The 27,825-nt window shown below is 39.7% G+C and overlaps 3 protein-coding genes across 3 annotated transcripts; all 3 read right to left on the reverse strand.

The window, feature by feature from the left end:
- Positions 1-225: 225 nt before the first annotated feature.
- Positions 226-2,276, reverse strand: foxc1a (forkhead box C1a). The gene has a single exon (XM_079435481.1). It carries the CDS (start codon positions 2,159-2,161, stop codon positions 719-721), a length of 1,443 nt encoding a protein of 480 aa, XP_079291607.1. The 5' UTR covers positions 2,162-2,276; the 3' UTR covers positions 226-718.
- Positions 2,277-9,846: 7,570 nt separating this feature from the next.
- On the reverse strand, positions 9,847-27,386 carry LOC306881619 (uncharacterized protein). Its single transcript, XM_079435786.1, has 12 exons — positions 26,740-27,386; positions 26,390-26,485; positions 26,076-26,309; positions 25,679-25,808; positions 25,491-25,538; positions 24,772-25,284; positions 12,307-12,896; positions 11,700-11,795; positions 11,386-11,619; positions 10,971-11,121; positions 10,783-10,830; positions 9,847-10,558 (listed from the first exon to the last, which is right to left on the reverse strand). The coding sequence occupies exons 1-12, from the start codon at positions 27,310-27,312 to the stop codon at positions 10,023-10,025; spliced, it is 3,249 nt and encodes a 1,082-aa protein (XP_079291912.1). The 5' UTR covers positions 27,313-27,386; the 3' UTR covers positions 9,847-10,022.
- LOC306881389 (uncharacterized protein) lies at positions 16,116-21,288 on the reverse strand. Its single transcript, XM_079435478.1, has 4 exons — positions 21,124-21,288; positions 20,422-20,589; positions 18,943-19,303; positions 16,116-18,465 (listed from the first exon to the last, which is right to left on the reverse strand). The coding sequence occupies exons 2-4, from the start codon at positions 20,587-20,589 to the stop codon at positions 17,450-17,452; spliced, it is 1,545 nt and encodes a 514-aa protein (XP_079291604.1). The 5' UTR covers positions 21,124-21,288; the 3' UTR covers positions 16,116-17,449.
- Positions 27,387-27,825: the final 439 nt, after the last annotated feature.

Below are 27,825 nucleotides of genomic sequence, written 5' to 3' on the forward strand. Positions count from 1 at the left end.
TTTATTCGTTTCTTTGTGCATTTTAGGATTAGACGGGCGTTTGGATCAAGAAACTGTGCCACAGCAAAGCCGAATCAGTTCGACACGCTTATTTGGATCATTTATGGAGGTAATTGGCACTTTCTTCAAGCTATTTTGCTCTAAATGCAGTATTACTCTATACTAGCACACAGATGTGTTCCTGACAGGGGTTTAAGAAATCAGGCGTAGCCTAATTTTAACTCAAATAGCATGGCAATTTATTAAACAAACAATGCAGTTCCTTCAGAATACTTTTTCAACAAAAGGAGATAATTTGAAAGAATATGGCGTTATACATGTTCCGTTCCTTGATATAGTGGAACATTTGGACAATGAATGCAGTTCGATTTAGAAACACTTTTTGGTGTTTGGTCCATAATATCCGGCTACACTTTAGAAATAAATTACTATATGCAATTTACACGTAATAACAAGTCCATAAACGTCTGACGCACGTCAACACAGCCCAGCATATAGCTCACAATAACGAAGAAGACTTACGTGTTATTCGAAGTAACACTGTCCTTAACAAACCAAGATCAAGTGTGTCTGAATCGCGTTTGTGTTCGGTTTCTTTTCAGTCCATCACGGGGGTAGAGTCGGTAAATAGCTATCAGCGTCTCTCGGTATCGAGAACAGGGGAAATCAACAACAACAAAACGAAGAAGGAGAACAAAAAAATAGGCTACTTGTTTGGTCAAAACTTGCTGCAGTCGTACACAAAAGCCCCCGACGTGCGGTATATGGGCTGACTCGGGGGAAACGACATTTGACAGCTGTTATTCCCGTTCACCGGCGAGTTATTCAGACCGATTCTCTGCGATTCAAACATCTCTCGGACCGAATGGAAGTTCTGCTGCTGCGCAGGGTAAGTGGCGCCTAGATGGCCAATGTCTCCAGCCTGGTTTAGGTACCATGACGCGAGGCGCCCTTGGTGCGCATGGTGGCCCTCCTGAGGATTCCCGTGGTTTAAGGACGATGTGGTGGTCGTGTTCGAGTAATCGGGCAGAGTTTCGTCCACGGTGGTGGTAGTGGTGGCCAAGTGGCCCGAGCGATCCCCGCCCGCGTACAAGCTCATGGCCTGCATGTTGCAATGATAGGTGGCGTTGGAGGTAGTCGAGATTGAGTTCTGGCTGCAAGGCGAGCTGTACACAGACGTCTGATTGGGTGAATAGTTCAGGGACAACGTGGGAGTTATACCTGTCCGTGAGGGGGCCACTAGAGACGGGGTGAGCTCGACGGAGCTCTGAGGCGAGCCGCGGAGGGAGGTCATGATGTTATCCACGCTGAAGCCCTGCGCCGCGGCCTGGCCTTGGTGATGCTGCTGCTGTTCGCCGGCGCTGTCCAGGCTGAGAGAGCGGGTGGAGGGTATGCTGTGAGGGCTACCGCTCGATATACTGCTGCTGTCGGGGCTCTCCATCTTGGGAACGGTTCTTAGCGAGGGAGAAACAGCTTGCGGAGGCGTGGATGTGCCGTTCTCGGTTTTAATGTCTTGAATGCGCACTGGCTGCGAGCCTGGCGCCGACTGCTCCTGATCGCGGTTCGTCTGATTCTGGTTCTGATTCTGCTGGCGAGAAGGTGCTTCCTTGACGTTTCGCTCGTCTTTATCCTTCATGGCGTCTTTCTTTTTGAAACGCCGTCGTCGGCGCAAAAAGCTGCCGTTCTCAAACATATTATACGAGTCCGGGTCCAGGCTCCAATAGCTGCCCTTACCAGGCTTTTTGTCATCGCGGGGCACTTTGACAAAGCACTCGTTCAGGGATAGATTGTGTCTGATACTGTTCTGCCAGCCTTGCTTGTTGTCCCTGTAAAAGGGAAAGCGCTCCATTATGAACTGATAAATGCCGTTTAGGGTCACCTTCTTGTCTGGGGAGTTCTGGATGGCCATCGTGATGAGCGCAATGTAACTGTACGGCGGTTTTACCATATCCTTGGGCTGCGGCTGCGGTGTGTACGGTCCGTACGCCCTCGCCATGCTGGCAGGGTACTGCTCATGGGCCGCGTGAGAGTACATGCTCATGGGGGCTGGCATCCCGGTGTACCCCCCTCCGGCGGCGGCCCGGTAATAACTTTGGTCGCTGCTGATGTACGGCACGACTCCCAGCGAGTTGGGACTGGAGACGGAATAGCGCGCCTGCATGACTTCTCTCCAAACGGCGCTGGCGAAGAACAGACGTCAAGAAATCTGAAGCAATCCACAAACTCCTTTGAAACCGGGAAGGCAGTCCACCCGAGAGTCCACGTTATGCCACCGTATTTACAAAATGTGACTAGTGGATTGGACTCGCGTACTGGCCACCTCTGTCTGTCGGAGCGCGCATTGGAAAACTTCTGAACGCTAAGCATCGGTCACTACATAATACTTTTGCGCACTTGAATTCTTTTCCCCTTTTGCTGCCAGTAAGACTCCTCCCAATAACATCTAAGTTGTCCAATGGGAGATCGGGCCGTGTAAAGCGAGCGGCCACACACAAGGTTGAAGAAAAACGAGAGGTGTTGGGACGTCCCAGCCCACCCTAGCCAAACACACACTTCTCCAGACCTTAAAGAACCATACACTCTCCACAAACTAGCCAGCGCGGATACGCGCCAGATTGAAAACACTTTAATGATTATAATGCAACATTAAGACACGTTTGTTTATAAATCATTTTGAATGTGTACCTGAATAATCCAACGCTGTTTTATATATAAAGTGTTTATTTGCAAAAACAGATATTTTGTTCCAAAAATCATGTTTATGTTATCATGTTTGTATTGTGTTAGTTAGCTGTATTTTAGTTGTTTTTTTAACTAATCAAACTAACCCAACTGCAGTTTAATTGTGATGCACAATGAAGAAAAAGAAAAAAAAAACGATTATTGAAAATAGTTAAAAACGGAGTTATTTGTTTTTGCAAATGAACTCTTCATATAAGTAATAATAGGCTAATAAAAAAATAAAATACAAACGGATTCATCACACTCCTTTCCTGAATTATTCGATTAATTATTTTATACACGAACATTTAAAACAAGCGTTGATCCAGCAGCAGCGCAAACAAGTGCTAATAATGAATTGTAATGACTTGTATTTCGCACCAGTCCATTAGAAGCGTTGGAGAACATTTGTTTTCAAACAATCAATAAGTTCATTAGCGTAAATAATCTCCGGCTTCCTGCATTTTTAGTCGTAACGCTGGTTCTTCATTAACACTGGCTGTTAGTTAACGGTCTTAATCAACACCGGGGAGCGGATCAAAGCCCATCATCCCGGGCAGAGAGCTCATTATGCTGGAATCAAGTAAATTAAGACACTGGAGAAAGAGCCGAGGTGCGAAAGTTTGCTCCAAGTGCGAGCGAGATTAAAAGCCCTGAGAAACAAATGGGTAAAGCAAAACACCTCACATGTGTCACCACTGGTCAAACGGGTGAGAAGCATGTCATCCTTCACCTCTCTGCGCTGTTTTATGGCATGCCAATAAAATCGGAGTTTATGAAATGGTTTACTTCCAAAGTACTGCCCTAAAGTTAGGCTATATGATTATTTATCTCCATTAAGGACTTAACGGATAGTGAGCACTTTTAAATAGTCTTACCATTAGATGCATTCACTTGAAAATATGAAATTGTAGGCAATTATTTTTAATTATAATTACAATTTATCATTTTTTTATCCTTTTATTTTAAATTTTCTTTCTTTTCTTTTTTTTTAAATCTGCACTTAAACGCTTCTTCAAACTCTTTTAATATGCGTTTATAAAGCAGGCCTAAAAAGTGCGAAAGTGAATGCTTGGTATTATTTCGAGGTAAAACCCAAACAATCCGCCCTAATTCTTGAACTGCACGACGGCCACGCATCCTTTATGAAAGGACGACTGGGGGAGGAACGCAACATTTAATTGTGAATGATAATTGTGAGGCCAAGTTGCGGTCACAATATCTTCCTAATCCCCCACAGGTCGCTCTGATTAAGTGACCATGGACTAGTTGATACTTCACTGGTTTCTCCTTACAGGGACCCGGGCATGAACTTTTTCTTGTGCCCCAGGCTATTTGTTCAATTCAGTGCGCGCCTCTTACTTAACCCCGGACTCCCATTCCAGCCAATTAAACCAGCTACCTCTGGATAACACGAAAACAGCGCTCTTAAGAGCCTGATCTAATTGTGAACGCAAATAAATGATTCGATCGTTTGTCAACAAATATCAGTTATTTATTTTAAAATGTTTTTTCAGCTAACTGTGCTACCTTTAAATTTAAAGTTTGTTAGTGAAAATATGATTCATCTTACGGAATCAATATGACTATTTTGCTACACCAAAAAAAAAAAAAAAAAAGTTAACTTTAAAGGTTAGATCAAGTAGAAATACTATAACAATTGCAAATACTGTAACCAGTTAGTAGCAGTAGTAAACAAACAACACGATTCAATCAAACATTTAAACTATGGTTGTGGTGAATTACAGACTGTAATACTTTTTGTAAACCAAATAACGTTCTAGTGTTATTCATTTAAATGCTGAAATTATCATTTAAAATTAATAGTTTTTGTTTGATCGTTTTATTTAATATTTACATGCATGGCGATACTCTGGCAATTCTATCTGTATATAATTGGCAAATAAAATCGATTATCTTTGCTATATGAAAATAGGTCAAATGTTATAGGCTACTGTAATATTGATATGCGCGACAACAAGAACGATTAAAGCTATAGCTTACAATATAAACTACTGTAACAGTGTTCCGATGAAGCCAAACATTGTTCCCATAACGCATGTACAAAAAAGCTGTTTAACACATAAGCCTATAACCACAGAAATGAGTAAAAATACGGATGATTTTCGTATGAAATGTGCCTCTCTGAGGCTGTGAAAGCAGCGGCATCCCAAATAAAAACTACAAAATATATAAAATATACAAAGCAGTGCTAATCACTTTGAGCAACCAATGAAGCAACATTTTGAAAAACATTTGATAAACATAAAAGTAAAAGCACATAAATACAATAGTCTCCTGGCTCTTGGCTGGTTGTGGCATGATTGTCCGAAAGCAGAGGAAGTCTGTGATGGTCAGAGAGAGTCTGGTCCTGTGCTCTTAGCGCCCTCTTGCGATCACTAAATCACCAGTGGAGGCAAATTTACATCGTTTATCTGATAGTTTTTATGATTTTCACAGGTATAAAAAGTAAATACACATATAAATATAATATTTCATATGTATAATATAATATAGATTATTATATGTATTATATAATATTATATAGGCCTACATTTAATATTTCTTTTTGCAGGAGTAGAAAAAAAAGCAAGACATTTTATTAACTTGACACTGCTTCCCCCTTGTGTTCATTATGAAGATTTGGTACTTGGATGAAATTAAATTACCAAAATGCCAAAAATACTTTAAGCAAACTTAAAACAATAAACACTAAATTAATAACTGCTTAGTAACTTGTCATTGCAAGTTTTCTCCCCAGCAAATCAGAATTAGAATCAGAAAGAGCTTTATTGCCAAGAGTGTTTACACACACAAGGAATTTCTTGACACAAAGAGTTTATTTAAACTGTATTTCCTAATCAAGTCATTAACCTACATTATTACTATTATTATTATTATTGTAGGTATCATGGATATTACTCCTGCCGACAATATGTGAATGGAGTACAACAAGGAGCTGATGCACGTATTTATCTGCATGTTCTTCATGGTCAGTGTTTCTGTGAATACTATAATTAAATGTTGAATTAAACTGTAATATTGTCCCTGAAAGACTGGAATCAGTCGTGTAATCTCTGTCTGATTCTCTGTTTCAGTCTCTTCATCATCCTCACAGTCTGAGATCAGATCAGGCCGCTCTGTGACTCTCTCCTGCCAGTTATATTATGATCGAGTCTCTTGTGATTATTTGGTTGGTTCTGAGGGAATTGATCTGATCTGGGTGAATCAGGCTGGTGTGAATCTGACAGACTCCAGATTTCAGATCTCATTCTCCTCAGGACAGTGTATCAGGTCTCTGACTACAACACTCCTGGATGAAGATCACGACAGAGTGAGATGTCAGGTTAAACAGAGAAATCAACTCAAGACCTCAGCCACATATACTGTCAAGTATCCAAGTAAAGTATTTATATTAACAATTAATTATCAGTCATTTAAATCTGATTGTAGTCTATAACGTATCTGAACATTCATCTTTTACAGCTCCAGCCGAAACAAAGACAGCGTCTCCAGTCACCAGCTCTAAATCAACTGCAGCTCCTACACAACCAGGTACATAATCAGCTGTTAAGATCAATATTTACTGTTAGCTTAAGACCTCAGTCACATATACTGACAAGTATTCAGACAAGAAACTACATTTATTTAACCCCTTAACTGTCACAGGTTTACTTCGATATATTATGATTAAATCCTAATCTAATCATGACTAACTATATATCGTTGGAAAGGTCCAAGACTCCTAAATAGATATTTTACCACTGTTTGTTGTTAAAAATTTTGTAGGAACAGTAATAGATTTATGACAAGAGTGCACCTCAAAACATATACATCATAACATCACAAAAAAAAAAAATTCGTTTACTTTTTCCCTATCACATGTTCTAGTAATCATCATAAATTATATATCATTTGAAAGCTTAAAACATCCTGCGAAAACCATTTTCAAATCGGATGTTGCTTTACCATGGAAACGGTACTTTAAAATATTTTAGCAGGCTCCTCCCCCTTAGTGGGGGTGTCATATTACAAAAGGTATTACAGTCTTTTAGAATCAAAACTTTTCATAATCTTGACCAAATACATATCGTTGGAAAGGTCTGAGTCTCAAGATGTCATATTTGGTGGTTTTTGATAGAAGAAATGTTTAGAGAGAAATTTATACATTTGTGACAGAAAAATGCATTAAAAACATCAATGGTGTTTGGATGGCACCCGGTGGCTATTTGTGGTATAACAACAAAATCGCATAGAACCTCAATTTATTTATTTATTTATACTGTACCAACTTCAAATTTGGGGGAAAAACAAAAACAAAACTTATTTAGACACATTTCTTTAATTTGATTTCAATTTTGGATTAAAACCCATTTTGTTAAATATTTATTTTATATCAAATAAAAATCCTTCAGTACATGTTCTTTACAGTAAATGTAAACTTCTATAACTTTTTTACACTTTCATTTTTGTTCTGCTGATTGTCTTCTTTTAAAAAGAGAGACCAACCTTAGGTCTGTACTCCAAAGCGTTCATGAATTATAACAATTCAAGTTTGAATAGTGCACTTTCATGTCTATGTTCAACAAAAAATAAAACACACACACACACACACACACACACACACACAAAGGGGGGGGGGGGGGGCAGTTAAGAGTTTAATCAATTTCAGGAGAGTCTATATGTCATTGATTCAGGACAAACTGAAGGTTTCTGGGCTGCAGCTCACGGTGTTTCTCTCTCATATAAATGAGATATAGAGAGCTTCATGTGTTTATATTGTAACCAGCGCCATTTCTGATCAAAAGTGCTTCCTCAGTAAAGTCTTACTTCCATTATCACTGAACAGAATTCAGGAGGCAAGATCATCAGTGATGCCTTCATAGATACACTTGTCTTGTCTTCAACTTAGTTACTTTAAATAAAAAGCAAACATGTCTGAAAACATGTGCCTTTGAAAAACTGCAAAATATTAGCTTAAATTTAAAATTTAATGCATGATAAATAAACACCGTCTAACCTCACATTTATAACAGTCAGAGAACACAAATAACAAAATAAAAAAAACTATAATTAAAAATAATGTTTTAAAAATGAAAAGGTTAACTATTCATAATTAATATTAATAATATACAGTCAGGTCCATAAATATTGGGACATCGACACAATTCTAACATTTTTGGCTCTATACACCACCACAATGGATTTCAAATGAAACGAACAAGATGTGCTTTAACTGCAGACTGTCAGCTTTAATTTGAGGGTATTTACATCCAAATCAGGTGAACGGTGAAGGAATTACAACAGTTTGCATATGTGCCTCCCACTTGTTAAGGGACCAAAAGTAATGGGACAGAATAATAATCATAAATCAAACTTTCACTTTTTAATACTTGGTTGCAAATCCTTTGCAGTCAATTACAGCCTGAAGTCTGGAACGCATAGACATCACCAGACGCTGGGTTTCATCCCTGGTGATGCTCTGCCAGGCCTCTACTGCAACCGTCTTCAGTTCCTGCTTGTTCTTGGGGCATTTTCCCTTCAGTTTTGTCTTCAGCAAGTGAAATGCATGCTCAATCAGATTCAGGTCAGGTGATTGACTTGGCCATTGCATAACAGTCCACTTCTTTCCCTTCAAAAACTCTTTGGTTGCTTTTGCAGTATGCTTTGGGTCATTGTCCATCTGCACTGTGAAGCGCCGTCCAGTGAGTTCTGAAGCATTTGGCCGAATATGAGCAGATAATATTGCCCGAAACACTTCAGAATTCATCCTGCTGCTTTTGTCAGCAGTCACATCATCAATAAATACAAGAGAACCAGTTCCACTGACAGCCATACATGCCAACGCCATGACACTACCACCACCATGCTTCACTGATGAGGTGGTATGCTTAGGATCATGAGCAGTTCCTTTCCTTCTCCATACTCTTCTCTTCCCATCACTCTGGTACAAGTTGATCTTGGTCTCATCTGTCCATAGGATGTTGTTCCAGAACTGTGAAGGCTTTTTTAGATGCCTTCCTGTTTTTGAGGCTCACCAATGGTTTACATCTTGTGGTGAACCCTCTGTATTGACTCTGGTGAAGTCTTCTCTTGATTGTTGACTTTGACACACATACACCTACCTCCTGGAGAGTGTTCTTGATCTGGCCAACTGTTGTGAAGGGTGTTTTCTTCACCAGGGAAAGAATTCTTCGGTCATCCACCACAGTTGTTTTCCGTGGTCTTCCGGGTCTTTTGGTGTTGCTGAGCTCACCGGTGCGTTCCTTCTTTTTAAGAATGCTCCAAACAGTTGTTTTGGCCACGCCTAATGTTTTTGCTATCTCTCTGATGGGTTTGTTTTGTTTTTTCAGCCTAATGATGGCTTGCTTCACTGATAGTGACAGCTCTTTGGATCTCATCTTGACAGCAACAGATTCCAAATGCAAATAGCACACTTGAAATGAACTCTGGACCTTTTATCTGCTCATTGTAATTGGGATAATGAGGGAGTAACACACACCTGGCCATGGAACAGCTGAGAAGCCAATTGTCCCATTACTTTTGGTCCCTTAACAAGTGGGAGGCACATATGCAAACTGTTGTAATTCCTACACCGTTCACCTGATTTGGATGTAAATACCCTCAAATTAAAGCTGACAGTCTGCAGTTAAAGCACATCTTGTTCGTTTCATTTGAAATCCATTGTGGTGGTGTATAGAGCCAAAAATGTTAGAATTGTGTCGATGTCCCAATATTTATGGACCTGACTGTATATTATTAACTAAATTAGTGAAGTGAAGTGACATATGACGAAGTACGGTGACCCACACACACACACCGTGAACACACACCTGGAGCCATTTATGCTGCGGCGCTCAGGGAGAAGTTGGGGGTTCGGTGCCTTGCTCAAGGGCACATCAGTCATGGTATTGAGGAGGAGGACTGTACATTCACTGCCCCCACCTACAATCCCTGCCGGCCCGAGACTCGAACCCGCGACCTTTGGGTTACGAGTCCGACTCACTAACTATTAGGCCACGACTTCCCTTAAAGTGATTTCCATCAACACAAATAGTGGTTGAGGAAACACAGAAACACACGGTCACTCAGCAGGACTCACACACACACACTGGTCTTACTGTCTATATGAGGATTTATTACACACATTTATTCTGATGTTATTTCACTGACAGAAGTTCAGCTGCAGTATTAATGTAATCAAGAGAAAAGAAGAGACTCTATAACATCTCACTGTTACTGATTTATCATGCAGCTTAAAGCATTATGGGTAGAATCTCTCATCAGTCTATTCTGATTCATCAACACAGTTTCACTGATGATCCAAGACCAACATAAATTCCAGGATAGAGGGTCTGAGTGAATGTGGTCTGGACTGTGTGGATGAGGGTCATTGTGTCAGAGACGCTGTAGAAGGACAGAGTTCCTGCTCTGTGATCCACAAACACTCCTATTCTACTGCTGATGGACTTTACAGGGAGAACAGCCTCTATGTTATTGTGTATGAATGAGTATTTGGAGGGATAGCAGCGCAAACTCCAGGACTGATCATTATATCCAAAGAAACACTCCCCGTGATTACCCCGTCCCTTCCTCGTGATGCTCTTATATGACACTGATATAGACACACTACTATATTTACCAGCACTCCACTGCAGCTCCCAGTAACAGAGTCCACACACACTCTCTCTACACAACACCTGAGGATAACCATCAAATCTGTCTGGATGATCAGGATACGGCTGATCTGTGCCAGTGTTAGTAATCACTCTGTTTCTCTCAGACAGACGGAGGAGTTTAAATGCTGTGTTCAGATCCAGAGTGAGCTGCTGGGAATCTGATGGAGATAAAACACATCAGTATCAGGAATTATGAATCTGTTTGATCTTTTCATGTAGCTGAACTCTTCATGTTCAGGGTATCATCAGTGTCTCAGTACAGATGACCACATATCCTGTGCTAATCATCATTTAAATAAATTATAAAACTCTTCTTTCTCCTTCTACAGAAGAACATGAACACACTCAGTGAGTTTATCTGCTTGTTTTCTTACTGACTTACATTGTAGGAAGTGGTTCCTGGTCCTGGGAACAATGTTGGTGAATGTGACTGTGGAAATCAACAGACATGAACAGTGTGATTCTCATGATCCTGCATCCATTCCTAACACATTTCTAATATGATGTTCTCCATGATATGAGATGATGATGGACTGGTTTCTGAGAGCAGATGAATCTGCAGGACTTTACCTCTGTCTGAGATCTTCTTGAGCTCCTCTCTGCAGAAATCCTCCAGTTTGTCTCTCAGCTGATGAACAGATTCTCTCAGACCATCAAAAGAATTGAAGAGATCATCATTTACGTCTGTAGATTCAGGAGGAGCTGAGAGAGACTGGAAACTCTACAGAAAACACAAATCAAAACTCATCAACTCCACACAGGGATGCCTCTTATACAAGTGAAAGAAACGTTCTGATATGAGACCCATTCGAGCAAGATTTCCACAGACGAAAGCCATTAATCTCTTTCAGAAGAAGATGGTGAGATGAGAGCCTGACTGATGATTATATTATAAGACTCTCATGAAATGTTTCTCTGTGAGTCTGGTGTCACAGCAGGATCTGCTCAAGTCCACTATGATGCTGTTCTTCTAGATCTGTGTTACCTGCAGGAACTGGATGTGATCCTGTGTGTGTGAAAGCTGCTCCAGCTCAGCGTCTCTCCTCCTCAGATCATTGATCTCCTGCTCCAGTCGCTCCAGTCGTCCTTCAGCTCGACTCACTGCTTGCTTTTCCTGATCTCTGATCAGCCGTATCAGCTCAGAGCGGCTTCTCTCAATGGAGCGGATGAGCTCAGTAAAGATCCTCTCACTGTCCTCCACTGCTGTCTGTGCAGAGCGCTGTTAGGACACACAGTGATTTAGGCTTCAGTGAGTCTGAACTGAGACTGAGACAAACTTCTCTTCTTCTCCAGACTCACCTTATGAGACTTCACAGCCTCTCTCAGCTGCTGGAGATCTTTCTCTCTCTGCTGGATTCTCTGCTGGAACGTCTTCTGTGTCTCCTTCAGCTGCTTCTGCAGGACAAACACATGATAGTCAATGTCACAGAAAACGTCTGTAGATTCAAACTTGAGAAGGGATGATTGAACATTTACCACCAGTGTACATGAATTAACATGAAGCATAAGGCACCGCAAGTGTAAGTATAAAAGTGAAACAGACACAGACTTGGAGCTTGACACTGACAGTGTTTCTGTTCTGCATAATTAAGCTGTGGCTCTACACAGAAAATAAATGAACAAAAGGCATAAAATGATGTAGATTTAGATTTACTGAACATAAATAATCTCTTACAGCATTTAACTTGTATTTTGACTGACAGATGGTATATACTGTATAATAAATCCATTATTTTATGTTGATTACTCAAGGCCTATTTTATGAAAGATTGGGTTGATAAACGTTTATGGTGCATTTTCAACAAACTCAGTAAAACTCTTCAAGATGTTGTTGTGCACTCTTCTAGCAGCTGCTGTTCATTTCTGCTGACGCAGAATTTCTTTAGTGTCTCCTAGTGTTAAATACCTGTTTCTCTGTCCACTGTGCTGCAGCTGATACAGTGTCGTGGTTTTTATGTTCATCCATCGTACACAGCACACATATACATTTCTGATCAGTGCGACAGAAAACCTCAAGGAGCTTCTCATGTTTCTGGCAGATCATCTCCTGCAGTCGTCCAGTGGCTTCAGTCAGATTGTGTTTCTTTCCTTTAAAGAAACTCTCATGTTGTTCGAGGTGATTCTGACAGTAAGAGTTCAGACACACCAGACAGGACTTGACGGCTTTGTATTTTCTTCCAGTACAGACGTCACACTGAACATCTCCAGCTCCAGCAGGAACCACACTTTGAAGTTCAGCCAGCACAGTGTTTGTAGCTAAAGCAGGTCTTGGACTGAAGGTCTGTCTGCACTGAGGGCAGCTGTAGACTCTCTTCTCATCCTCCTCATTCCAGCAGTCTGTAATACAGCTCTTACAGTAACTGTGTCCACACTGGATGGTCACTGGATCCTTCAGGAGATCCAGACACACCGGACACAAGAACTGCTCCTCTGAAATACGGGCTTCTGCCATTTTCCTGCATGTGAGTGCTGATATAAAGAAGCAGGACAACAGCACTTAAGTTTCGGTTTCTCTACACCGACTCTTCCTGGTTCTGTGTTTGAGAGAAAAACAGGCGTGTCTGTAAATTCCCAGATAATAGAAATGTCCACTAGATGTCAGCCTCATACAGACACTGAACTACACCGTGTGCAGAATTATAAGGCACGTTGATATTCTGATCATATTTTTTCCAAGCACATTTTATCCATTTCAAACCACACCAATCTAACTATTAATTTAGTATTTAATCATTTATAAGTGATATATTGTCCATGAAGGCTGGAAGTGAAAAACTCCTTACAGTATATTCATGTGTGCAGAATTATTAGGCACTTTTTCTTTTACAGATAAAATGAGCCAAAAAAGAGATTTAACTCAATCAAAATCAAATCAGCATCTCAAAATATTAGAATATTTCCTAAGATCAAAAAAAGGATTTTTTTTATCTCAGAATTCTGACTTTTTTTCACGCAATTCCGAGTTTATATCTCACAACTCTGACTTTCTCGCACCATTAAATCACTCTCCGTGTAAGGCTTTGCTCAATTTGCTATAGATGAAATATATATTGAACTGGATGAATGTTGCGTCCGAATATGATTTTTGAACAAACATAAAAATGACTCATTCTTCTTTATTTCTGTGTTTTGCGCTCGTGTTGGACAGTACCATTACCGCCGGGCTTTCAGACACATTCTTCATTTCTTTATAGTTCTGAGTTTGAGGCAGCTTCTATCTCGTTATTGTAATAACAGCTGTAATGGTGTCCAACACGAGCGCAAAACACAGAAATTACACAGAGAGTGGTTTAATGGTGCGAAAAAGTCAGAGTTGCGAGTTTATATTAAAAGCGCGGTAACACTTTAGAATACTGTTCCATCATTAATGAATAACTACACAAGAACACATGAGTAACACAATATTAGCACTCTAGTAACTATTAGTAACTAACAAGAAACTCTGATTAATGAAGTAATAGTGCTTAGTCAAATGTGATAGTTCACTATTAGCTAATCAATAACTATTATTTTTTCATACCTCCCTAAGAACTACTGAACTACTCTATATAGGTTCATAATTAATATGAATAATACATAATGTATAATTAATTCTAAAGTAAAGATCATGGTAATCCACTAGTAATGACTCAAGTATTACCAAATTCTTCATAAGGAATTATTAATTATTTGGATCAGTATTCTAAAGTGAAGAGTAAACTTTTAAGGTTTTTTTGTAAGGTTCTGGTTAGTAATTGGGGAAGTCGTGGCCTAATGGTTAGAGAGTCGGACTCGTAATCCAAAGGTTGTGGGTTCGAGTCTCGGGCCGGCAGGAATTGTAGGTGGGGGGAGTGAGTGTCCAGCGCTCTCTCCACCCTCAATACCACGACTGAGGTGCCCTTGAGCAAGACACCGAACCCACAACTGCTCCCCGGGCGCCGCAGCATGGCTGCCCACTGCTCCGGGTGTGTGTTCACGGTGTGTGTGTGTGTGTGTGTGTGCATTTGTTCACTACTCACTGCTGTGTGTGTGCACTTGGATGGGTTAAACGCAGAGCACCAATTTCGAGTATGGGTCACCACACTTGACAATACGTCACGACTTTGACTAATTCATTTTGCTAGATTTAGTAACACTTAAATCATTACTAGTGGGTTACCGTGATCTTCTCTTTAGAATACTGATCCAAATAATTAGTCATTTCTTCAGAAGGATGTAGTAACACTTGAGTCATTACTATCCAAAACCTCACATATATCTCAAAAGCTTTAAATCACGTCAGTCAGTATTAGGGAGTTATGATGCTTTTCACTTTAGAATAATGATCCAAGTAGTTAGTAGTTTCTTTAAAAGAATTAGATAATTCTTGAGTCATTACTAGTGGGTTACCATCATATTCATTTTAGAATCAATTATACATTATGCATAATTCACATTAAATATGAACCTGTATACAGTAGTTCTTAGTAGTTCTTCAGGATATATAAAAAAATAGTAGCTATTGATTAGCTAATAGTGAACTACCAGTTTAAACTGAGCGCTATTACTTATTAAATCACTAATCATAGTTTCTTGTTAGGTAATAGTAGTTACTACAATGTTATTAGTGCATTAGTGACTTGTTCCTGTAGTTATTCATTAACAAAGGATCCGTATTCTAAAGTGTTACCAAAAGCGCTTATTCTATCTGCACCTGCTGTTCTCATTCAAATAAACAAACAAAAAAATGCACATTTAATTTCAGTGTACCCCTTCAACTTGTACAGTCAGAAAGACATGATTGAGTTTTTGAAACAAACTGATGTGTTTAATGGTGTTGGGGAATCTGACTCGGGACTTGATGGGCCCACTGAGGGTACCATCAATGATGACCCCAGGAATCCACTGAGAATCCCTGGAGTAACTTCTAATGTACGAAACGAGCAATTCGGGTCTGCCACTCGCCCTTGGTGATGCGAGACAGGGCCTCATTGGTTGTCTGTACCACGCGTTCAGCTTGTCCAATTCAGCTCAGTTGACAAGGTGCTGTAGTGATGAGACGAATACCATTGCTCTCGGCAAATGACATCGGGCAACCCATGCACTGTGAAAAGCAGTCTCGGTGTGTTAATAACTGCTGGCAATGACATGGAACTCATCAAAAACACCTCTATCCACTTGTTGTGTGCATCAACAACTATGAGAAATATTTTGCATTGGAAAAGGCCCGCAAAGACAATATGCAGCCGGGACCATCTTTTTGTTGTCCACTCCCTTAAGGCCAAAGTTTACTTACTCTCTAAAAAATGCTGGGTTAAAAAAGGACAAACGAGTTACAGCCACCCACAACAGAGATGGAAAACCCTGGTGAGGAGCTTGCTGGGTCTGACTGCATGCCAGAGCCCCCTCCTTATAGGTACCCCGAGAGCATCATCCCCCGAGAAGATTTTCAGACTTTCGCATGAGGTCAATACTCCAAATATCCCATAAACATATGCTTTAATTCTATCTGGCATTACAGTGAAGTTAAAGTAGCTGCCACAAAACAATTTTTTAATTATCCTGTAAATAACTTACCTTGGCGGCATAAATGCTCAGGACGAACAGTGATGAAATGGATAATTAAGGCTCGCTCTTTATCAAATGAATCCCTCCCAGCAATGAAAAAACAGAGTGCAATAGCCAGTGACTCTCATTCTTTACGCCATTTCACCACATAAAACATGAATAACAGCCTTATGAAATCCATGTGCTCATATTATTGTAGTATTTTATTTTGAGGATTTTTCATAGTTCTGTGTGGTTTAATATAAAACTATTGCTCTACTCCAGGGGCAGGCAATTAATTTCCCCAAGGATCAATACACTTAACTCAGTTCTGCCCAATATATTTTATATCTCTCTATAAATGAAACATTACAATCACACAATGAAAATGTGGAGCACACAATTATACAGCTAGCTAATGAACATTCACAAAAACTACATAGCTACATTGGACCATCTCTTTATATTTATCTAAACCGCTGAAAATAGAGTCCAGACATCAGTAAAGTATCAGGAAAATAGGATAGACTACACGTGTTACGGACGTGACAAAAAAAGACCCAAGTTTTTGGGAGACAGCAGGCCTCATTGTAAACTTTCTGTGATTTACAATGCATGCACAGCCCAGAAGCAACGATATCTGCCGGATGGAAAGGGTTGGCTATTCACAACATAACATATAGCCCACATAGGCTATTTTTTTATTTAAATAAATTTGTTTTTGTGTTTCAGAGGAAAAATCAATATCACAGACGGACATCTCTCCGTTACAGACGTGACAGTTCTGAAAGCAGAATTTATCCAACAACGGAAAACTTTAACAGAGACGTCTAGCTGGTATTTAACAGGACTGCCCTCAACAATTTAACTGCTCATTCATTTAAGTCATTATTAACTAATTGCATGTTTACATTAAAGCTAATAATCCAATGAGCTTCAATTCCATGCTAAAGCACACGTATAAAGGTTGCCACCATACAAGTCGCCTAATGATTAAGAATGTGTTTATTAATTTTCTCTCATCTCCAGAGTACTGGACGTGCCTTTAGAGAGAAATGCAACCTTCACACAGATTACAATAATCAGGAAATATTTGTTTTTGAATTGGTTCTTTTAAAAGTAGACATTTTAAACAAGCCGTACGCTGCTGATTTTCAGTTCTTTTTTTCTGACATTTCACAAAAGCAAAGTTTTGTTGTTTTTATAAGTTTACAGAAATAAAATCTCAAACTCAACTCAACTCAAAACTTGTTTCATTATCAGGAAACAAAGCTGTTGTCTTGAAAATAAAAGCAGTGCGGTTATATTGCATAATTACACCTAGGCATATTTGCAATTGCCTTTTAATTCACGATTCATGAACTACCCCATGTGGGCCGGTCAAGGATAGCCAGAGGGCCAGATGTGGCCCGGGGGCCGTACAAAGCCCAGGTTTGCTCTACTCTGTCAAACATTACTTTATATACAGCGTTTGATTCAATCCAACACATGAAAGCTCACTGCCCCTATACTGACACTATAGCTCAATGTCTGACTGATGAAAGTCACTCTGATGATTCTGGAGCAGTTTGTTCTTTAGCGTGTTTGTTCTGGTGGGTCTGAAAACTACCTAAATAAGCAAATCTCTCGCCGCAGATGGAGCAGGAGTAAGGTTTATCTCCTGTATGAACTCGCTGATGGACCTTCAGGACGTCTGATCGAGCAAACGTCTTTTCACATTGAGAGCATTTGAACGGTCTTTCTCTGCTATGAGTCCTCTTGTGGTTTTGTAAAGTACTATGTTTACTGAAACTCTTCTCACAGATGCTGCAGTGATATGGTTTTTCTCCAGTGTGAACTCGCTTGTGAAATACAAAATGAGCTGGACTAGCAAAGCTCTTCCCGCAGTATGAGCACAGATACGGTTTCTCTCCGGTGTGAGTCCTCTCGTGACAACTCAAGTAGGATTTGTGACGGAATCGTCTGTCACAGTGCTTGCACTGAAACGGTTTCTCATCAGAGTGGATTTTCTGGTGTGACTTTAGAGAGCTTGAGTCTGTGAAGGTTTTTCCACATTCACTGCACTGGTACGGCCTCTCATTGGTGTGAACACGCACATGTTTCTTCAGGTGAGATCCGTGGTTATAGGTCTTCTCGCAGTGAGGGCACTTGTAAGGTCTGTCTCCCGTGTGGATTCGCTTGTGAGCATCAAGGTTTCCTTTGGTGCTGAAATACTTTTTGCATTCGTTGCATTGGAAAGACTTTTTATTGTGTGTCTTCATATGAATTTTCATATTCTGAGCAGTAGTGAAAAAAACCTTCCCACACTGTTCGCAGTGAAACTCCTTCTTCCTGCTGTGCTCTTTTAAATGAAGCTTCCTCTCTTCTGCGGTAGGAAACCTGATGTTGCATCTCCTGCAGGTGAAATCTTTCTGTTCTGTGTGTGTTCTCTCGTGTCTCGCTAAATGACCCTGTGTACTCAGTGTTTTTCCACAGGTGGCACAAGAAAAACTCTTGACCGTCAGCTGCTCTTTTGATGTTAACGCTGTTTCTCCATCAGAAGCTGAACAATCTTTGTCATCTGAAATGAACAAAATGGTTATATATTTCTGGGTTTCAAAATATATTTGAAAAGAGTTTGTGTGAAACTCTGCAAGTTCATTAAATAAACTCATGCATAGACATATTGATGAGTTTGGAAATGCAACATTCACTAGCCATTTCACTATATTTATAATGTAATTTTGCAGTATAATAGCATTATTGCAATCGAAATCTATTTCTTTCACGATTTTATAATTTAACTACAATTTTATCATGACAAAAATAATTGAAATTTTATTTTTGGTCAAATCGTGCAGCCTTAATAACAGACAATCTGTAACTCTTAAAAAAAACAAGTTCTAGATCAATATCTTAACGGAGAAGAAAAATTATAAAAATACTATAATTTGCCATTATATTCCCAAATAAGATTCTCTCAAACCTGATCAGACAATGAACCTGATCCTGAAGAGACTCTGCTCACATTCAAGTGTCATAAAAGGAAGAAACAAACCTGGAGGAATGAAGTCTTCATCTTCATCATCATCATCATTCCCATTATTCTCATCATCCTCCTGCTCTTCCTCATGACTCTGTTGTTGTTGCTCTGCGGTGGTTTCTTCTGCTCTGCTCTCTATCAGGTTCCTGCAGTCCACCAGTTTGACGGAGCACATCTTCAGCGGCGTCTGCTGTTCTCCAGCGTTACAGTCAGAGGTTTGATCAGTGGATTCATGATCCTGAGCGTCAGTATAACAGAGTAAAGTGAGGCTGAGCTCTGAGTCCTGTGTGTCTCTGGATCTCTGATCTCTGACGCTCCAGACTGAATCCTGAGCTTCTGTCCCATCAGTCACACGCACTGAAACCTTCTCCACATCCTGACAAACACAGTCAGTTCATCAACACAGAATCTGATATCAATCGAATCTGACGCTCATGAATCAACTTTGAACCGTAAAGGGATAGTTCACCCCAAAATTAAATTAATTACTCGCCCTCATGTCGTTCCAAACCCGTAAGACCTTCATTTACTTTTGGAAGAGAAATTAAGATATTTTTGATCAAATCCGAGAGCATAGACAGCAATGCAACTGAAATTTTCCCAGGCCCAGCAACGTAGTAAGGACATCAGATAAACAGTCCATGTGGTATCAGTGGTTGAACCCTAATTATTACAAAGCTATGAGAATACTTTTTGTTGTGCAAAAACATTATTCTGCTATTTTCTTCTGTTCAAATGGGTGTGATTCTGCTGATGATTCAGAGACTGAACACCTTCAACGATCTCCCCATGCAGCCATAGCTTCAGTCGCTCTCAATCGTTTATATACTAAGTGTGAAAGGTAAGTCTCTCATCTGTTGGTAATGCACTTTTATGTGTGACTTCACCAAGACTTAAAGCACAATCAATGCAGAACTCAATAGCTTGCATACAGCATGCATCCTCCTCCTCTTGTAAACAAGGCGCAGTGCGTCAGTAGCATCACACGCTGCTGCACCTAATTTGAATTAAAATAATAATTTACACTCAATACGTAATTATTGCATACTGTTTTATAATGTACTATGGTACTGAGGTGCACATAATTGCCATTAAGTGTAAATAGCATATTGATAAAAATACTACTATTTGCACTTACGCATCTATTGCTAAGAAAATATACTATCTTCACTTAGTGGAAATAGCTGCTGCTGCCTTTTTGTTTTCTTTGTGCAGAAAAGTATCCTCGTGCCGTCATATAATTACAGTTGAACCCCTGATGGCACATGGACTGTTTTAGCCATGTCTTTCCTACGTTTCTGAGCCTGGGAACGTTTGTTGTGTTTCTGTCTATGGAGGGTCAGAAAACTAAACATATCTTAATTTGTTAAGGTCTTACAGGTTTGGAATGACATGAGGGTCAGTAATTATTGACTATTTTAATTTTGGGGTGAACTAAATTTAAAAGAACCGACAGTGATTGAGCTGAAGGATGAAATGAAGAGCTGTTCAAACCTCTCTGTTCAGTTTGTCTCCTCTTTCTCTCAGCTTTGTCTCCAGTGAAGCCACCTCTTTCTTCAGCCGACAGATTTCTGTGATGAAATCCTCAATATCCAGCATGGACAGATCCGTTCCTACTGATTTACAGCAGACCACATCCACCTGCGCCTTCATCTTCAACATCTGAACACAAACACATCAGGATTATTACAAGATTTATATAATATGTATTATAAATATACAATGATCTGATCAAACTAAAAATCAGAGCAGAATTGCACGGAAATTAAGAAAATTAACTTCGAGAACATTCAGAAACGTTAATGTCAGATATAAATATATTTGTTTAGACTCATTTAAGTATATATATAACATTATATTAATATCTAACACTTCAATTTAGCTCCATTTAATAAACTGTGAGATTTAACCGATTTTATGCATCTTTCAAAAGTGCCCAGCATACTCCAATAGTTAGATATAATAAGCATATAACTATTGTAGTATGCTGGACACTGTTACATTAGTAATTACAGCAAATAAAACAATGGTGCATTTGAGCTTCGCCTAATGTGGTTTTATTACAAATACCAAAGTTAAACTATGGTTACTGTAGTAAAACCTCTAGGTTAATTGTCCTAAAGCAGATGTTGAAGGAACGCTTAATTTAAGATCATTAAGACACTAAAGACAGCAAATGAACAAACAAACACGTACCGAGACTGAGCTCCAGTCGTCTTCTTCTTCTTTTAGGATTTAATGGCGGTTGGCAAACCAACTTAAAAGGTGCATTCCCGCCACCTACTGGAAAGGAGTGTGAAGCGCACAATGAATAGGAAGTTTAGAAACAAAAAGCTACTTATTCAAAAAATAATAATAATACTTATCCAGTACCTCATCCTTAATTTGAGCCTACGAATTTCTTGAGGCATCTCTCCCATCTCTACATGAACTGCTGATAATGGGGATGAGCTAAACGCTCCACAACAAATTCGCATTGCTTGTGATTGTATTGCCTCTAATTTTAAAAGTTGTGTTTTACATGCAGAGCTATATACCATGCTGCCATAATCAATAACCAATCTTATCAGAGCACAATATATTCTTTTAAGTGACTGTCTAAGTCCCCAATCAACTCCTGCTAGACATCTCATAACATTTAACGCTTTTTTGCATTTGTCCACCAATTTCTGGATATGGATTTTAAAATTCAACTTTGAATCCATCCATATTCCTAGAAATCGAACAACTGATGATTGCTCCAACTCTTGATCATACATGTTAATATTAACTGTAGGATTGGTTCTTCTTTTATTAAAACATATCGCCTGAGTTTTTGCTACAGAAAACCGGAAACCCCATTCATTTGCCCAATTCTCTACATTATTAACAGCAGTCTGCATACACCTTTCCACATACACAACATTACGCACTCTTTTCCACAACACACCATCATCTGCATACAACGATCTTCCTATCCCACTATCAACCATTGAAAAAATGTCATTAATCATTAAGTTAAACAGAACTGGACTGCTAACGCTACCCTGAGGTGTTCCACTCTCTATTGTATGCATCTGAGAAAATGCAGTACCCAATCTACAAACTAAGAGACTACGTACAAACTAGGTAAAACTGATTGGAAAATGTTAAGTTTAAATCCTTTTAATTTAAACCTTGAATAGGAGCTGTTTCAATATTCATGTGTGTAGTATATATGCGTGCGTGAGGATGAATCCTCTATATTTTGGGGGACGACTATGTTCCTGTTTTGTGTATATTGCAAACTTTACAGAAGTTTATAATTCTGAGTGAATCTAAGAGAATGCCGAACATGGGACGAGCTGTGAGTGGATTGGTTATCCAGCTCTGTCTGCTATGGGTAATAATGACTTCTTTTGTCCTTTATAATGCTGATTTGAATCACTCTCTGGATTAATATGCTTAAGAGTGTTTATATGATTTGGATTTTACACTTTGTTATTTGAATGGTTAAAGGTAAACATGTTAGACTTGACGGACTAGACTTGACACATTGATCAAGGCACTAAACAAATTATCCAGAGAGAGGACCCTCACACAAAGAAAGGCTGGTGGGAAAACAAAGGAGTGAATCAGGTCATATGGGTTGAAGTCAAAAGCAGCTATAAGGCTGTCTGTGTGTGTCCTCAAGGTCTGAGTGATGCAGTAGTTTGGTTTATGTAGAACAGAGGTAAACTTTTGGATCTGCTGGCTAACCATTGATGGAGAAATACAGTGACAAGTAGTTATAATGAAATGAAATATAGTAACTAAAATTAATGTTATGAACAATAAAATTGTAACTATATGGAACTGTTTATGAACACCTGTCAAGTCAAATTAAATTAAGATAATTATTGTGAACACGGACAGGGCTTTTTGATAATGTACACTGTTTAACAGGAACTGAGGATGTGTTTTAATGAATATTTGGATCAGTTTAGATCTGAGGAATAGTATTGTTTGATAGGATTGTGAATCTGTCTGTTTTTGTTCAGTTTATAAAAATTTGGATTAAATGATTATCACTGCCGAATGATAAATATGAATGAAGGGTTTTTAACACTTGGATCAGGCGGCTGACCTGTAAGCATAACTGACAAGGTTAGTGAGGACCAAACTGACCTTACACAAGGTCCTGAGGATGTGCTTCTGAATATGCTGTTAATTCAGTACAGTAATATTGTAAGATAATAGACAAAATGTGCATTAAAATAATAATTTAGTATGATTAACAGTAATGTCATGATATAAAAATACACGCATGACAAGAAGTAAACAAGTAAGTTTGATACGTACTATGTCATTTCGACCGAATGTTAACACGTTTAGGTTTATGTTCAGTTATTTCGAACGGCTATGATGATTGCAAATCTGTGGTGAAACTTAATTAAAGGGCTATTAATTAAGAATTAGGAACTATTCTTGGTTTTAGTGGAAATATTGATTGTTGTATTGTATTTCTAGTTTTAAAGATGGCTTAATGTGGGTTATTTGAAGTAAACTACCAGTTTGTTTTGAACCCAAAAATGGTTTCTAATGAGGAATGAATGAGTGGATTTTCAGTCCCTCTTCTTGCTCTATGCAATGGATTGGCAATAATAGTTTTTGTAAAACCAGTCCTAGTATTTAGATTATAGATAGTGTAAGGCTGTTGTCTAAATGTTTTGTTTAGAAAGTAAGTGTGAAGTAGCTGTAGTAGGAAGAGAGGTATTTACGAAGATGTGTTGATGAAAGCATATATGGATGGAGGACACTTTTCCAGTTAGAGGGACACACAGACTGATTCACTGGAAAGGACATAACTTTTTATGTGAAGAAATACTAGTGCAAGTAGAACTAGTGGGATTAAGTAAGTAGATGAACGTTAAAGGGAAGTATTTGTATGAAAGAATGTGTTTATTACTAGAAATGTCAGAAATGTACTTTCCGTAGTGACCTCACTTGGTAGATCAGACTGGGGTACTGGACCCCACACCGGTCTAAAACGGGGTACTGAAGGAGTGGATGGCAGATCTACAATGGCCTTCATAATCATATGAATTATAATATTATTATGAATAATTATTAATCATATTAGAGAATAACCTGTCTTTAGTCTGACTTTCTACTCTCTAAGAAGCTGCTCTCATTGTGTGTGTAATCATGCCCGATAAGGTTTAGTGCTGAGGCAACCTTGAAGTAAGATAAGTGTTTCTCTGCGTATGTGTGTTAGTATCTGTCTGTACAGGGAGAAGCTCAGACAGTCCAGGACAAACGGTCAGCTGCCGATGTCCAGCGTATCAGATATACGTCTTTGGAGAGACGCATTGCGTCAGACCTCTGATCAATTGTCACTAAAATAGTCATCAGAAGATATGCTTCAAGCTTGCATCCATATGTGGAAATTGTCTAAGTTTATCTAGGTTGTAGAACTCAGAATTTTGATGACTTATGCATTGACGCAATTAGCAACCTCTGTTAGGGTATAATTGCTGGTGTTTTTGAATTTAAAGCAGAGCGGCCTACGAACTCCATCGTGAGTGTTAAAGCTGACTTCTGCGGATGAAACTGCAAACAACTTCTTCAGTAAATTTTTCTTTAATTAATCGCATCTCTGACTCCTGGTCTTTGTTCATCATACCTGGTCCATGGGTTTTAACTGTTATTCCCCAACAAAACACACTCACATGCTGATCTTGAGGATTTATTACACACGTTTATTCTGATTCGTGTTATTTCACTGACAGAAGTTCAGCTGCAGTAATGTAATCAAGAGAAAAGAAGAGACTCTATAACATCTCACTGTTACTGATTCATCATCCAGCTCAAAGCATCTCTCATCAGTCTATTCTGATCATCAACACAGTTTCACTGATGATCCAGAACCAACCCAAAACCCAGGATAGAGGGTCTGAGTGAATGTGGTCTGGACTGTGTGGATGAGGGTCATTGTGTCAGAGACGCTGTAGAAGGACAGAGTTCCTGCTCTGTGATCCACAAACACTCCTATTCTCCTGCTGATGGGCTTCACAGAGAGATCAGTCCATATGTTATTGTGTCTGAATGAGTATCTGGAGGGAGAGCAGATCAAACTCCAGGACTGATCATTACGTCCAAACACACACTCATCACCCAGTCCCTTCCTGCTGATGCTCTTATATGACACTGATATAAACACATATTTCCCACTCCACTGCAGCTCGCAGTAACAGCGTCCACACACACTCTCTCTACACAACACCTGATACTCATCAAATCTGGCTGGATGATCAGGATATGACTGGACTGTGTCAGTGTTAGTAATCACTCTGTTTCTCTCAGACAGACGGAGGCGTTTATTCACTGTGTTCAGATCCAGAGTGAGCTGCTGGGAATCTGAAGGAGATAAAACACATCAGAATCAGGAATTATGAATCTGTTTGATCTGTTCATGTAGCTGAACTCTTCATGTTCAGGGTATCATCAGTGTCTCAGATGACCAGATATCCTGTGCTAATCATCATTTACATCATCAATTATAAAACTCTTCTACAGAAGAACATGAACACAGAGTTTATCTGCTTGTTTTCTTACTGACTTACATTGTAGGAAGTAGTTCCTGGTCCTGGGAACAATGTTGGTGAATGTGACTGTGGAAATCAACAGACATGAACAGTGTGATTCTCATGATCCTGCATCCATTCCTAACACATTTCTAATATGATGTTCTCCATGATATGAGATGATGATGGACTGGTTTCTGAGAGCAGATGAATCTGCAGGACTTTACCTCTGTCTGAGATCTTCTTGAGCTCCTCTCTGCAGAAATCCTCCAGTTTGTCTCTCAGACCATCAAAAGAATTGAAGAGATCATCATTTACGTCTGTAGATTCAGGAGGAGCTGAGAGAGACTGGAAACTCTACAGAAAACACAAATCAAAACTCATCAACTCCACACAGGGATGCCTCTTATACAAGTGAAAGAAACGTTGTGACATGAGACCCATTTGAGCTGAGAGATTTCCACAGACGAAAGCCATTAATCTCTTTCAGAAGAAGATGGTGAGATGAGAGTCTGACTGATGATTATATTATAAGACTCTCATGAAATGTTTCTCTGTGAGTCTGGTGTCACAGCAGGATCTGCTCAAGTCCACTATGATGCTGTTCTTCTAGATCTGTGTTACCTGCAGGAACTGGATGTGATCCTGTGTGTGTGAAAGCTGCTCCAGCTCAGCGTCTCTCCTCCTCAGATCATTGATCTCCTGCTCCAGTCGCTCCAGTCGTCCTTCAGCTCCACTCACTGCTTGCTTTTCCTGATCTCTGATCAGCCGTATCAGCTCAGAGCGGCTTCTCTCAATGGAGCGGATGAGCTCAGTAAAGATCCTCTCACTGTCCTCCACTGCTGTCTGTGCAGAGCGCTGTTAGGACACACAGTGATTCAGGCTTCAGTGAGTCTGAACTGAGACGGAGACAAACTTCTCTTCTTCTCCAGACTCACCTTATGAGACTCCACAGCCTCTCTCAGCTGCTGGAGATCTTTCTCTCTCTGCTGGATTCTCTGCTGGAACGTCTTCTGTGTCTCCTTCAGCTGCTTCTGCAGGACAAACACATGATAGTCAATGTCACAGAAAACGTCTGTAGATTCAAACTTGAGAAGGGATGATTGAACATTTACCACCAGTGTACATGAATTAACATGAAGCATAAGGCACAGCAAGTGTAAGTATAAAAGTGAAACAGACACAGACTTGGAGCTTGACACTGACAGTGTTTCTGTGCACTCTTCTAGCAGCTGCTGTTCATTTCTGCTGACGCAGAATTTCTTTAGTGTCTCCTAGTGTTAAATACCTGTTTCTCTGTCCTCTGTGCTGCAGCTGATACAGTGTCGTGGTTTTTATGTTCATCCATCGTACACAGCACACATATACATTTCTGATCAGTGCGACAGAACACCTCAAGGAGCTTCTCATGTTTCTGGCAGATCATCTCCTGCAGTCGTCCAGTGGCCTCGATCACTTTGTGTGGCTTACGTGAATGAAACTCCTCATGACGCTCAAAATGAGTTTCACAGTAAGATTCCAGACACAACAGACAGGACTTGATAGCTTTGTATTTTCTTCCAGTACAGACGTCACACTGAACATCTCCAGCTCCAGCAGGAACCGCACTTTGAAGATTAGTCTTCTTCAGTTTCTCCAGCATTTCAGCAAACACCACGTTCTTAAATAAAGCAGGTCTTGGACTGAAGGTCTGTCTGCACTGAGGGCAGCTGTAGACTCTCTTCTCATCCTCCTCATTCCAGCAGTCTGTAATACAGCTCTTACAGTAACTGTGTCCACACTGGATGGTCACTGGATCCTTCAGGAGATCCAGACACACCGGACACAAGAACTGCTCCTCTGAAATACGGGCTTCTGCCATTTTCCTGCATGTGAGTGCTGATATAAAGAAGCAGGACAACAGCACTTAAGTTTCGGTTTCTCTACACCGACTCTTCCTGGTTCTGTGTTTGAGAGAAAAACAGGCGTGTCTGTAAATTCCCAGATAATAGAAATGTCCACTAGATGTCAGCCTCATACAGACACTGAACTGGTGCTAAATTGACTGCTAGCATAGTATGGGATGTTGTCTATGAGAACTGACCATTCATTTCTTCTACTTATTAGAAATGGGGTCTTTATACCCCTCTAAATCGAATAATGTCCCAAACGCTGCAGTAAAATGGTTTCATATGAGCTGTGCATATAGTATGGGATGTCCTATATAAGAATTGACTATTGTTTTTTTCTACTTATTAGAAATGGGGTCTTTATACCCCTCTACACCGAATAATGTCCTATATCTTGAAAATGCTGCAGTATAATGGTTTCTTATGAGGTCTGCATATAGTATGGGATGTCTTCTATAAGAACTGACCGTTCATTTCTTCTACTT

Source organism: Barbus barbus (assembly GCF_936440315.1).
Source record: "Barbus barbus genome assembly, chromosome: 15".
NCBI lineage: Eukaryota > Metazoa > Chordata > Actinopteri > Cypriniformes > Cyprinidae > Barbus > Barbus barbus.